The following is a 14,298-nucleotide window of genomic DNA, read 5'->3' as shown; positions in this document are numbered from 1 at the left end:
CTTGTTTCTATCATTACAACTCTCTCTATGGAAAACAAACCCTTTTGACTATTTTTCTCTTAAGACTTTTCCCTCATTATCATTGATGAATGTCATCACACCAACAAAGAAGCTGTCTACAACAACATCATGAGGCGTTATTTGAAACAGAAGTTAAAAAACAATAGCCTCAAGAAGGAAAACAAACCAGTAGTTCCCCTGCCTCAGATCCTAGGACTCACAGCTTCTCCTGGCGTTGGAGGGGCCAAAAATCAAGCAGAAGCTGAAAAACACATTTTGAAAGTAAGTTGTCAGCTTTTCATATAACCAAAATAGCTGGAAAAACTGCGCATGCTTCTTGGGCAGTTAAAAGTTCAAGGGCCATGATCAGCACTTAAATAAAAGCTGTTTTCTTTATAGTAAATATACAGTCACCAACAAAACAATGATAGGCTTTAATAAACAGCAATGACATAAAATAATAATTGTGAAGAGTTGATCTACTTAATGGGAAACCAAGACAAACAGAATGCCTTCTTTTCAACCTTTTCACTTCTCTAGTTGAACTTCAAGATGTATATTCATAAAATATGACATCTTAGAATATGGGTTTCTAAACTGCTTGGTTTTCTGTGACTTCTGATAGTTATCATTCTAAGAATTTGGGTTACTCAAATTAAGTTGGAAATAAAGTTATGAGGATCTTTCTTTAAAGATAAACTTAATAGCTGCCTCAAATGGTAATACTACATAAAACACTATTATGGTGTATTATGTATGATATGAAACAGAGTAGTCCAAGAAACATACTGTCACTTACAATTACATTTAAATCATAACTTCTTTCTTTTAACTTAAATTCAGTAAATGAAATGCATTAGTGAGGTCAGTATTCAGAGGCATAAATTTATCTTGACTTCAAGATGTAATTTATTTCTGGACTTAAGGACTTAACTCCTATTTAGTCCTATTAAGGACTAACTTCAGATACAAGAGTTAAGGCTATTTCTTCATTTGCATTGTCTTTTTTATGTATAGATGTGATTGAAAATATAGCAGTTCTTTGTCACTCTCAGGAACTTACTGTATTTTCTCATGTCTAGTAATCCAATTACAAAATAAAGTTTACAAGATGAAAATAATATACTTTTCCTAAATTATCCAACAGTGTGATTTAGAAGCTTCTTGTTGCTATATTGGGACAATATTAATACACATTGGTTAATCAGATCCACAGTAAAACAAATAATGCTATACATTACTTAGGCTTTATACTACATATTCATGTTATAGATAACATACAAATTGCAAAAGCTATACTGAATCAATTGTAAGGAAACAGTAATGATTTGATTATTAAAAATGTCTTCTTTCCAGATATGTGCCAATCTTGATGCATTTACCATTCAAACAGTAAAAGATAATCTTGACCAACTCAAATGTCAAGTAAAGGAGCCATGCAAGAAGTTTTCAATTGCAGATGACACAAGGGAAGTATGTGTTTAAATTTTATTTCTATTTGAGTGGTAACACCACATTCAATCAAAGATGGTAAAGGTTGTTGTAGTGGACATCTGAGTAATCATTATTTTGAAAGTTAAGCAAACAGCTTACCATTTTATGCTTTTTAAAGCTAGTTATTGGGCATCAAAGCATTGTTATTGATTATCTCTGCCATCCTCTTTTCAAATTTCTTGTTTAAATGAAAAAAATAGCTCATTGTGAGCCTTGTATTCATAGTAGTATGGAGTTGGGGGGAGTTATGTAGCTACACTGGAGGGATTATGGATTATGGTAATTTACCCTCTTTTTTTTCTTTTTTTTACTGTCAAGTGATTTCTAGGATTGGTATTCTCACATTGCATGCAACTATTTTCTTGTTACCAGATTACAATTGGCAATAATAATGGAAATCCTGACAGGCATAATTTTACTTATTTATTTTCTTAGGAAGATATTGCCATAGCAAAGAAGTAAAATAATACATTTAATGGTAATTTTCTGATTAATATTTTCACTTATTGTAAAAAGCCAACTAGAATAAATTTGTACATTATGATGAATAATTAGTTCCTCTTGTAAAATTTAAAAGCATGATTAACTTTATAAACACAATAATAAATTTATCTCACATTGAAATTCTACCTTATAAGGGTATTTGGATTAGTGATATATGTGTGCAATATACAATGTTGAACTTGAAATATAGTAGGCACTATACCAGTGTTAGTAAACAAACTCCACAAATTTCTTTATTTTATTTTACTATTATTTATTTTTATTTTCCAGTGCTAGTAACTGAAAATAGTACCTTGGTCATTTAGGCAAAGGCTCTGCCACTAAACTGTATCTCTGGCCCACACATTTTTTTTTTAATTCTGAAAAAGAGTACTATCTACTTTAGTTGCATTAACACATTTGGATATATACTTTATGCATTTTCACTTATGTGATGTTTGCTCAGTTTTACTCGATAAGCTTAAATACATGCTTCTATATATAGTCACCAAAAAAAACCCAAACCAATATTTCTCAGATTAGTTTAAAACAGTTACCATCTTTTTGCCTTATTTAACTTTTTATATACTTTTCTTTGAAATATAACAAGAAAAAGTACAAATTAGCAAAGGCACCAATTTTCATGAACTGACCTCACTCAGGCAAACAAAATTATGACCAAGGGACAATACACTGCCAGTTTTCCACATCCTCTCATTTTCTTTTCCAGTCACCAGACTCCTAGAGGGCCCAAAACATTTTGATTGACTGAACTTTATACAAGGAGTGTAATTCTAGGTATTTTCAAACACCCTTGACCCTCTATTTCAGTAGAAATAATATTGAAGCCAGATAAATTTTTCTTAAATTAGATAGTAGGCTTTCTAAATAATTTGACAATATTTCAGTATGGTTTTAAATTACCCTTATTTTTCAAGATGTTTAATGTCCACTGCCTTTATTTTCTTCAAAACTTTAAGTTGGAAACTCAAAGGCAACATTGGTGTGCCTTAATGGTGGGAGTCAAAAGCCAGCTGACAAGAATAAATGTAATGTACAAAGAAATGGTCTTGAGATTATCCTGTGATTTTATTCTCAGAGCAATTCTGAATCAAATTTATTATAATGTGCATTATTTTAACAAGTTTGTTAAGTAACAGATAATGATAAATGTTTGATTGTTTTTAGTATCCATTTAAAGAAAAACTTCTAGAAATAATGACAAGGATTCAAACCTACTGCCAATTGAATCCAATGTCAGAGTTTGGAACTCAGACTTATGAGCAATGGGCCATTCAAATGGAGAAAAAAGGTAATTTAGATTTTTGTGATTCTCTCTAACAGATTATCCAATGTTTACACCAGAATTTTCAATGAGTATGCCACATATTCACAAGCAAACTGAAAGTATGTGCAATCTGAAATCATATTTCTGTGGGAGACAAACATAAACACACTTCAATTCCTTATCTAAAAGACTATCAATTCATCCAAGTTTCTCTATCATTTATTGTATACTTGAAGTATTAAGAGAACTATTAAAAGCTCTGTGTCCAGAGGCAGACTCTACAAATAAATTTCCCATACTGTTTCCTGTGGCTCAGATCCAGCTTCTTAGTGTAGAGCTCACATAACAAGCATAGGAACTGGAAAACTTGTCCCTTTTTAGAACCCAAGGAACACTTGGAGCCTTCATTTGCTCATTTCAAAACCGAGGTGAAGCTGGTTTTGGAATCGTAATATATTTGAGTTCATAGCACAGGTTTTTGGGTTTACATGCTCATTTTTTCAGACACATAATGAATTCCTTCACAGCTGCTAAAGAAGGCAATCGCAAAGATCGGGTCTGTGCAGAACACTTGAGGAAGTACAATGAAGCCCTCCAAATTAATGACACAATCCGAATGATTGATGCCTATAAACACCTTGAGTCTTTCTACACTGATGAGAAAGAAAAGAAGATTGCAGCTGCAGAAGAAGACAATGATGAAAGTGAGAATGATGACAAACAGGAGGGCAATTTAAAGAAACCTTTGAAACTCGATGCCACCGACATATTTCTCATCAATTTATTCTTTGGTAAGATTCAGTGCTACCTATTGAAGAGTTTTATGCATTCACTTCTCTATTTCCTGTGGGTTCTGAAAAATGCTCTCCAAAGATTCATTTGGGGAAGGAGGGCGGACAAGGAGAGAGGTGATCATGAATGGAGGGAGAAAGGGGAGAAAACCTGTATTCACTATATTTTTTTGTACATTATGTAAAACTAGTTAACTCTTAGGTAAGGTTGGGAGTGGGGAAATGGAGAAGAAATATTGAAGGGACAACATTGGTCAAGATGAATCATACTCATAGCTCATATTTTGACTCATGGAACTGAAACTCCTTTGTAGAACTACTTAAAATAAGAAAAATAAAATAACAGTATATTTTTGAAAGAACAAATCCTATGGAGACTATAGGGCTGTTTCTTAATTGGTGTAGACAGATTAATAATTGGTTATATCATAATCAGTCAATTGATCATCCAGTTTTAGTGTAAAAATGAAAATTAATTTGCTAACTAGAATCTATTGGTTATGAGGTATAGCACAGGATTAACTATAGAGAATTCAATTCTTATTGCTTCGTTACACAAACATTTCCTGTGTAATTATTTGTGTACATTAAAATTTTTCTTTTAAAATTGTTTTTGTAGAAAAATTGCAAAAGTGCTTATAATTTTAATTTTGAAATTACCTTTAAGTAGTTGAACAAAGGAGTTATCATTTAACAAAGCAGTTTATGAAAATAATGCATCTTGATCAATGTCACCTCTTTCAAAATTCTTACCCAATCCTCCCTTCCTCACCCCCTCCCTTGCTCTTCTTAATTTTGTAGAATACACATTGAATTCTTGGCTACATTCTCTCCTACTTCACCTCTCCATTCATCTACACCATTATAAGTTTATAAGCTAAATCTAGCTTGCACATAAGAGCTGGTTGAAGTGGAAGTTATTCTGCAAGGAAGCAGGAGGCTTACTTGAGATGGCTCAATAACCTTTAAAAATTACTTTCTAAAATTAATTCCTTAACCAACCAATAAAAATTGTATTATTTGTGATGTCAAAATGATGTTTTGACATATGTATGATGCTAAATAACTCTCTTAATATAATTGACATTAATAATTATACTTACTACTCAAAGAAAACAAGAACATGTTGAAAACATTGGCTGAAGACCCAAAATATGAAAATGAAAAACTCACCAAGTTAAGAAATACTATATTGGAACAATATACTAAAACTGCTGAATCCATTCGGGGAATAATTTTCACAAAAACAAGACAAAGTACATATGCTCTTTCCCAATGGATTGCTGAAAATGAAAAATTTGCAGAAGTGGGAGTTAAAGCCCACCATCTGACTGGAGCTGGACATAGCAGTGAGTTCAAGCCTATGACACAGGTATAAGCATCCTTATTACTTATTTAATTGTTGTGTTGTTCTTTTTCTTAAACTGTCATGATTTTCATCAATTTGCTCACCACCTAGCAAACATAGTGATAGGGTAAAACACTTGTTCTATGAGGAAAGCTTGAATATACTATCAGCTTAGTCTGTCATATTTGGAATCATTTTTTTCACATAGTTGGAGGAACTTCCTAAGTATGTGAAAGTATGTGACTTTTAATGACACTGGAGACTGAGGGCTACCGTATAGTTAAGTGCTAAATTCAGATCTTTACTGATATGTGTGTGTTACCATTAAAACTATGCAAAAAAGATGGTTACATAGGTGAATTTCATAGGAAAACTTGGAAAAGTTAAAGTATTTGCAATGTTAGATATAGAGATTTAAAAGGTTTTATGCTCTTTTAGAGATTTTATTACCTTTTTGTGGTTTTGGGTTTTTGTTTTTATATGTTTTTATTGTAAAAATACTGTACAGAGGGGTTACAGTTACATGAGTAAGGAAATGAGTACATTTCCTATCGAGCCTTGTTACCTCCTTCTTTGTTTTTCCCCTACCATTCCTTACCTCTCCATCTCTGCAACTCCTCCCTCCTGCTCTCCCCAAATTGTATCCTTATAGAAGCATTTTGTTATATCCCTTCCCCTCCCAAAATTATAAAAATGTATATACAAGATACAGGGAACCAAAATTAAATACAGTGGATAGAAACAAATAATTAAAATTAAATCAGAATTAAAAGAATTAGAATCCAAAAAAACTAGAAAGAATAAACAAAACAAAGATTTGGTTCTTTGAAAAAATTAACAAAATTGACAGACCCTTAACAAAAAAGAAGAGAGCATACCAAAATAAACAAACTCAGAGATGAGAATGGAATCATCACCACAGAAACAACCAAGATTCAGAACATTATAAGGGACTACTCCTCAAACCTTTATGCTAATAAGCTTGACAATCTGGAAGAAATGGATGATTTTCTAGCAAATATCAACATGTTTGTTGTTTTTGTTGGTCGTGGGGCTTGAACTCTGACCTTGGGCACTGTCCTTGTGCTCTTCAGCTCAAGGCAAGTGCTCTACCGCTTGAGCCACAGCGCCACTTCTGGTTTTCTAGTGGTTTATTGGAGATAAGAGTCTCACAGAGTTTCCTGCCCAGGCTGGCTTTGAACCATGATCCTCAGATCTCAGCCTCCTGAGTAGCTAGGATTACAGGCATGAGCCACTGGCACCTAGCTTTTGTTTGTTTTTGTGCCCATAATACTTGGGGTTGAACTCACGGCCTTGTGTTTTTGTTTGTTGGGTTTTGTTGTTGTTTTGTTTTGTTTTGTTTTTTTGCTCAAGACTGGAGCTCTTCCACTTCAGCCACACTGCCACATCTGGCTTTTTGGTGATTAACTGGAGATTATAATCTCCCAGACTTTTCTACTGAAGCTGGCTTTGATCATCAAATCTCAGTTTCCTGGGTAGCTAGGATTATAGGGATGAGCCACCAGTACCTGCCTTATTTACAATATATATGCTGTAATCACAATTAGTACATATAAATAATTATATATGTGTATACAGTGTATATATACATATTTGTGTGCATATAATTTCTATACTGTGATACTGTATACAGTGTATATATTGTTCATAATATATATATACATATATAGCATATATACATATATATATTATATATGGTATAAGTAAATACAGTTTCTAAACAGTATACATATATACTTGTATATTGTTTATAGTATATATATAATAAGAAACTATCTAGTACACACAGTCAATAGTATTATGTTTCACTTGAAGAGGAAACAGATCTTGCAGACATGAACACTATGAGTAAAAGAATGAGGTTCTGACAGAGTTAAATATTCTGAAAACTAAAGTCACATTGACTCTTACCAGCAAAGAGGATACTTCAGTGCCCTTAGAGTCACCATCATTCTATTCAATGTAACAAATTAAATCTATTTTAGTGCTTTTATTTTTGTTTTAGGAAAAAAGTTCTTGGTATTATATACACATTCTCATTATACCCTGAACATGCACTTACTTTATTGTTGTTTCTAAAATTTAGTGCCAGAGAAACCACATTTCCTTGGGTAATAAACCAGATTTGGTTTTCTTCTTATAGAAGAGCTATTTTATTTAATGTGTTTCCCAGTTTTGCTTCCAGAAAGCTTGAAGGCAAATCAGGAGTTAGTTCTGACAGCCTCTGCTAATCCTTATAAGTAATACTTCTGTATAGCTTCACTCTGGGTCTTATTTTTCAGTTTCTATTACATTTACCAGCTTTAATGTTATTACTTTTATTGTAGGTGACCTCGGAGACTATTGTAAAAGAGGTGACATGCAAATTAAAAGTCTCAGTTTATCTCCTTCAGACTTGGAGGCAACACATCAAAATACAGGGCATATTCTCTCATTCTTTCAGGCCTTGCCTTGTAAACTGGGAGTAGACTCACCCATTAGGAGAGGAAGTAGGAGTCTATATGATGTGATTTAAAGATTTGACATTGTGCCTAAATTTTGTTATTAAAGTAACTTCACAAAGTTCAGGTACAGACATCTGCTAACATTCAAGGGCTGGTAAGCTTGCCTCAGTAGACATGAGGACCCAGGGGAGAGAGTATTAGCAGGGCCTTTCTACTGAGTTCTGTAACAGTCAGGCATCGAATAGCCCCTGTGCTGCCTCTAAGAAAGACAGGGAAAAGGACGTGAGAACCCATTGCTGGGCAGATAGGTTTGTTTTGTTTAATACATAGAAACAAAAGAGATCATGAAAGGGCATTAAAGGCTAACTTAGCTGGCAACTTTGGTGAGGGTACAAATGAAAATAAAACATCACTGACCATATCAGACTAGATTTATGCTTAGTTATTCTCTTATGCAAGGGCCAGTGGACATAATTTTTAATGTATTTTTTTATTCTTTCAAGATTTAGGTTTTTCACCAAGAATTACTTGTAATTATATCTCTAGTAGGCTATTCATTCATTTTTACTTATAGTGCCCCTTTTAGTAAGCCATACATTTTTCCTCAGAAAATTAATAAGAGGTTAAGTTTAACACTGTTCTCCAGTCTTCCAGCTTCCCTTCCTGGAAGCAGCCAATGTTTTCAGTGTCTCATGTGTTCTTTCAAGAATATCCCATATGCTCCTTGCCTGAGTGAGTCTTAAAGTGACCGATACAGCGAGCATTTTCTCTGTGATTCAGAACTCATCAGGCTAAAGAAAGTATCGCTGAAACTTACTCTCTGAATATGAAAGACTCTGTCATTGATGTAATGAAAAGAAAAGCCCGTGTCAGCTTCTCATGTCTGTAACCTCTCCTCAGCCAACTCCTTTCTGCCTCCCAAATCAACCGTCAATTTCTTTTCCTTGGCATCAGTGCTGGTCTTTCCACCTCCAGACTGGAGGATGGAAATATTTTTGTTATTGTGTGGTAATCCCAGATTGGAAATCAAATGTTGTGTCACCATCATGTCTTTGTTCGATGCCAAAAACAGATGGCAGCAAATCCATGTATGATCTAATCCTTTGATTTACACTGACCAGTTGCAATTTATTATTTCTTCTCCTAATTAGAAGATTTGAATGTGTTTAGCATCACAAAATTTAATTTATTAAAATGTTTTCCACAGAATGAACAAAAAGAAGTCATTAGGAAATTTCGCACTGGAAAAATAAATCTGCTTATCGCTACCACAGTAGCAGAAGAAGGTCTGGACATCAAAGAATGTAATGTCATTATCCGTTATGGTCTCGTCACGAATGAAATAGCCATGGTCCAGGTATATTCAAATACTTCTATTTGGCCTATTAAGTTGCCTTCCTGCCTTCCTACTTTTGTTGCTTTCTTTTAGTAAAATGACAGAAAACACTCTTTGCTCTTAAGTATCACTTTTTCTGCTAAAAGAGCAATTTTTAAAAATTGTATAGTATTGCCATTCATATTACCATTTTTAATATATATGATAAACAAATACCAGTTGTAGTTTTAATCAACAATTCCTCTATGATTGTGGCTTTTGTGTCTGGACACTTTCTAGGATCATGACATTGGCTCCATCTGCAAGAATCAAAACAGGCCTGTTCATTCCGTAAGACCTCTTGGACACGCACAAAGTCCTCATGGAATCAGGAATCTGAACCACACAATCACACAAATGTCTGACAAAGGAACACACTCTCCCCTATTTGTCTGAATTTTCTATGCATTCAAAATTTTCCAAATGTCAGGCGTGAGCAGTCTTGGAAATGTAAGGCATGAATAAATTCATTTAGTCGAAGTTTCCATTGCAATCTTTCTTTATCTCTTATACATCCATGTTAACAAAATTGTGGTTAGTATTTGTTGAGTATGTCCAGGAATTATGATAATCGATATAATACTTATTCTTTCTGCAATACTCACAGAAGGTTTTTGCTCACAGCTTCAATTGCACCCTCCGATGGAAGGCAAGTCAGGGAACACTAAGCTACCTAGACAGACATCTAATTAAGAAGCAATTTTTCAGTAGAATAACCAGAGGTTTGTTACTCTCAATGAATTTTTTCTTTTTTTATTATCTTTAAGTAGTTATACAAAGGACCTGCCCCTTAACAAAGCAGTTTATGAATACAGTACATCTGGATCATATCACCCCTTTCAACATTCTCACTTCCCAACCTGCCTTCTCTCTCACTTTTCTTAATTTTGTAGGTTATACGTTGAATTCTTGACTGCATTCTTCTCCCTCACTTTTCTATATTTGTCTGCTCCTCTCTCCATGATGCTACCCCTCCCCTTTTGCCTGGTGTTCATTTTGTTGAACTTTGACTTTGTTTTTCTAAGAAATCACACAACTTGGATTCTCCTATGTTTTCCATGATGGTATTGCAATTGACATGCTCTTGAGCCAGGCCACTACAGCTACTACTACTTAACATGAATGTGACAATAATCCTATTAATAGGTATATAGGAATTTGTCTCTGTACCAGCCATGTATTCAGCAGAAGATGTGCTCTGAGTTCAAACTAGGGAATCTGGAACAGATCAACTCTTTAAATTCACTGATCTAAATAACCACTTTTGGTTCTTAGGATTTGAAGAGTAGCTTTGAGGCTGGACTGAATGGTCATATGTTGTTGAGACTTTTCAAAGTTTTTTTTGTATGTTTGTTATTGTAAAAATACTGTACAGAGGGGTTACAGTTACATGAGCAAGGTAATGAGTACATTTCCTATTGAGCATCATTACCTCCTCCTTTGTTTTCCCCCTACCATTCCTTCCCTCCCACTTCCACAACTACCCCAACCCACTGAAGTTGTAAAGTTCACTTTCAGCATAGTGTTTTGTACATCTCCTTGTTAAATGGGTCAACCTGTATCCTTATTTTCAAAGTTGTCATGGTAATTGGACCATCAGAACTCTGGACTTTGGTTGTATATTAAAGCATGTTTAAGTCTTAATGAGCTGACTCACAGGGAATAGACAACAGCAAACTTTCCTTAAAGTGGAACTATCAGTTGGAATTTGTAATGCAGACCAATGAATACCTTTCCAGACCAAACCCAAGAGAATTTGTCACAAAGCACAGCCTTTTGTTTACTTGATTTTTCTCATCTTCTCAGGCCCGTGGTCGAGCCAGAGCTGAGGAGAGCACCTACATATTGGTTGCTCACAGTGGTTCTGGAGTGGTTGAACGTGAGACCGTTAATGATTTCAGAGAGAAGATGATGTATAAAGCTATTCACTGTGTTCAAAACATGAAACCAGAAGAGTATGCACATAAGGTATTGCTTTGTCCCAGCTCTGAATTTTGTCTCATCTAAAAATTGCTCCATGTGCTTGTCATTAATATCCCTGTGACTACCTCAAATGCTGAATTGTAAAGTTCTGTTTAAGGAGTTGTACATAGCCAGATTCATACACAAAATATCAAGATTGTGGTAGACAGAGAATTATCCTGGAGTCTTATGCTCCTTCCCATGAAAAAAACTATAATAAATATAAGCTGCCCTTGATTTAGAAAGACTAGTACAATTCACTCATTCGACATGATCTGGTAATTTTAGTTGGACCTAATCCATTATTATAGGTGTTATTTTTATTCCCAATGTATTTCCAAATTGTTCACAGTGTACCAAGCAATGTTTTAGGACCAGAGAACAAGTAATACAGACAAAAGTTCTTCCACAAGAAACTTTCTATCATGCCTGGAAGCGTTTGTAGAAGACAAAATAAACCACAGTTAAAAAGCACCATACATATAATATAAAGATAAGCACTAGAGAATTGAAATTGGATGATATAGGGACAAATCCCTTAAAACAAGTATTTGAAGACCACTTAGAGTGATATTCAATGATTAGCCTCAATGATTAAAAATATGTAATATGTCATCTAGCTGCACCTCAATTTACTAACACAGACTTATTTGAATTGTGTGAAGGAATACAGTGAAAAAAGTATATATTTCTGCAATATTTCAGGAAATCCTTCATACCACTGAATTAAAGACTGTAACTACTATAATAGCAAACAATCCATTTAGAAGAAAATTCACACCCTTGCATATGTGTGTGAATGTTAGTTTCTTAACATTGGAATTGGCTGTACCCTAAATAGAGTTTCAGGAAATGGATGCTTTCAAACTGGTGTGCAAAGCTCTAACCAACTCCAAGGCTTCCTGGCCAGGTTTCCATACAAACTTGTATTTTAAAAGCCCCTTAAAGACAAAGCGAACCAAACATTTTCCAGGTATCAAACTTTTTCCACCAAATAATGACACTCAAAAGTTACTATCTCACAGTTCGTATCTTAAGAGAATGAGTTAAGTATTTTTAAAGTCTGAAGACTGAAGACTAGTTCTTCCATCTCTGCAGCTCAAGGGTCAAATTTCCTCAGTCTCTATAATAAAATGTTGTAGGAGTCAGCCTTTCAGTAATATAATAAAATAACTGACACCAGCAACTTTCGAAAGAAAGAATTGTGTTTGGACTCATGGTTTGGAGGCCCAAGATCCAAACAGCCTAGAAAAGGCTTTGGTGAGGGCTCTCCTGAGCTATATCCAATGATGCCAGAATGCATGCAGTTGATTGCATGTGTGGTCTCTTTCCTTATAAAGTCACAATGATTCAAGCAAGCAGACTCCACTCTAAAATCTCTAACGCAATCACTTCTCAAAGGCTGGCTGCACTGCAGGAACCATGACTAGTTTAAGTTCCCACTCTCTTACTACTACCAACATAAGACTCTGGGGATTCCATTTCCACATGGACTTGGGGCTGGGCACCTGACAATTCTTGGAAATCCCAGACTTGTTTTCCTTTCTAGATCTTTGGTAAAGACTTTTGTCTTCCTTAGAGTACCCTCAAGTGAATGGAAAAGCAGAGATGAAAGTGTAATAGGGTACATTCACTATTAAAAGGCCCTACCTAAAAAAAAAAAAAAAAAAAAACTCTGGGAGAATATCTCCATTCTTCCAGTTTAAGGATACTTCTTGACTAGTGCTCAGGTAACATTAATAAAAGTTGAGAGTTGACACATAAAGTGAAATCTAATTTTCATGTCCTATATAGGCTCTGCCTATCTGAAAGTCTCCTAAAATCATGCCAACCTCTAGGAGCAGGATAAGAATCTTATACATTTCTCTTGGCACTCATCACAATGACTTTTTCTCTGTGATTTCTTTTTATTTGGATTTAGGCTGATTATATACTAAATTCTTTTTGTGCTCCATTTTTATTTCCAAGACCACAAACTAAGTTCACACTCTTATCATTGTGTAATATCTCCAGATTTTATGTGACTTACTTTAATAAGAGTATTAAAAAATTTAAACGTTGACCTTTTCTTTGTGCAGATTTTGGAATTACAGGTGCAAAGCATATTGGAAAAGAAAATGAAAATTAAGAGAAGTATTGCCAAACAGTACAAAGACAATCCATCATTAATTACTTTTCTCTGCAAAAACTGTAGTGTGCTAGCCTGCTCGGGGGAAAATATCCATGTAATTGAGAAAATGCATCACGTCAATATGACACCAGAATTCAAGTGAGTACAGGAAGAAACATTTTTAAAATAGTTTTCAACTAGTGAAATACATTGTATTAAATGTACAATAATATTTTAAAAGTGGGATTTTTTCAAAACTTCCCAGATTTAAGCCTTCTAATTATATTCCTATTTCAAATGTCTATTTTAAAAATAACTTGTCTGATGTGTAGCTGGCAAAAGACTTCTCCCATTATATAGTCTCTCTTTTTAGCTTGTTTTCTACGTCTTTGCCATGAAGAAACTTTTTTTGTTTGATGGAGTCCCATTTATCAAGTCTTTCTTTGATTTGCTGTGCTTCTGCATCTTTACTCAGAAAGTTTCTACCTGTGCTCAAGAGCTCTCATCTTTCTCCTGTTCTTTCCTATAATAGTTTTCCAGCAATTCCACTCCTGGAAATTTATCCAAAATATTACAAACCAGGATAGAGTAAAGTCATCATCATAACCATGTGTATTGCCTCATTATTCACCAGAACCAAAGTATAGAATCAGATATCTCTCAATGGACAAATAGGTAAAACAGATGTGATATATATATTATATATGAAATGCAATTTTACTCATCCATTTGAAAGAATGATGTAGCAATATTTGTAAAGAAATGGAAAGACTTGGAAAAAATTATGTTAAGTGAATCAGGGATGAATGCTTTCCCTTATATGTCGAAGCTAGATTTTGCTTATAAACTTGTAAGTAAATAAGTTGGATAGCATGCAAGTGTATTAACTGAAATAGGATAGATTCAAGGGAGAGCTCAAACAGTGTAATTCCTTAGAAAGGCAAAGTCAAAGTTCAGCAGGGAAGTAGGTACTGGAAATGGG

The 14,298-nt window shown here is 34.3% G+C and overlaps 1 protein-coding gene across 1 annotated transcript in view; it reads left to right on the top strand.

The window, feature by feature from the left end:
- Ifih1 (interferon induced with helicase C domain 1) overlaps window positions 1-14,298 on the top strand; it is a 54,589-nt gene that overhangs the window by 39,274 nt on the left and 1,017 nt on the right. The window contains exons 7-14 of the mRNA XM_013029646.1: window positions 65-282; window positions 1,357-1,473; window positions 3,166-3,289; window positions 3,793-4,056; window positions 5,169-5,428; window positions 9,077-9,226; window positions 11,051-11,212; window positions 13,285-13,475. Coding sequence (XP_012885100.1) covers window positions 65-282; window positions 1,357-1,473; window positions 3,166-3,289; window positions 3,793-4,056; window positions 5,169-5,428; window positions 9,077-9,226; window positions 11,051-11,212; window positions 13,285-13,475 — 1,486 coding nt within the window. The remainder of the gene's footprint in view (window positions 1-64; window positions 283-1,356; window positions 1,474-3,165; window positions 3,290-3,792; window positions 4,057-5,168; window positions 5,429-9,076; window positions 9,227-11,050; window positions 11,213-13,284; window positions 13,476-14,298) is intronic.

Source organism: Dipodomys ordii, unplaced genomic scaffold (genome assembly GCF_000151885.1).
Source record: "Dipodomys ordii isolate 6190 unplaced genomic scaffold, Dord_2.0 Scaffold5, whole genome shotgun sequence".
Classification (NCBI taxonomy): Eukaryota; Metazoa; Chordata; class Mammalia; order Rodentia; family Heteromyidae; genus Dipodomys; species Dipodomys ordii.
Note: the sequence above shows the minus strand (reverse complement) of the source record. Positions and strands in the feature narration are given on the sequence as shown.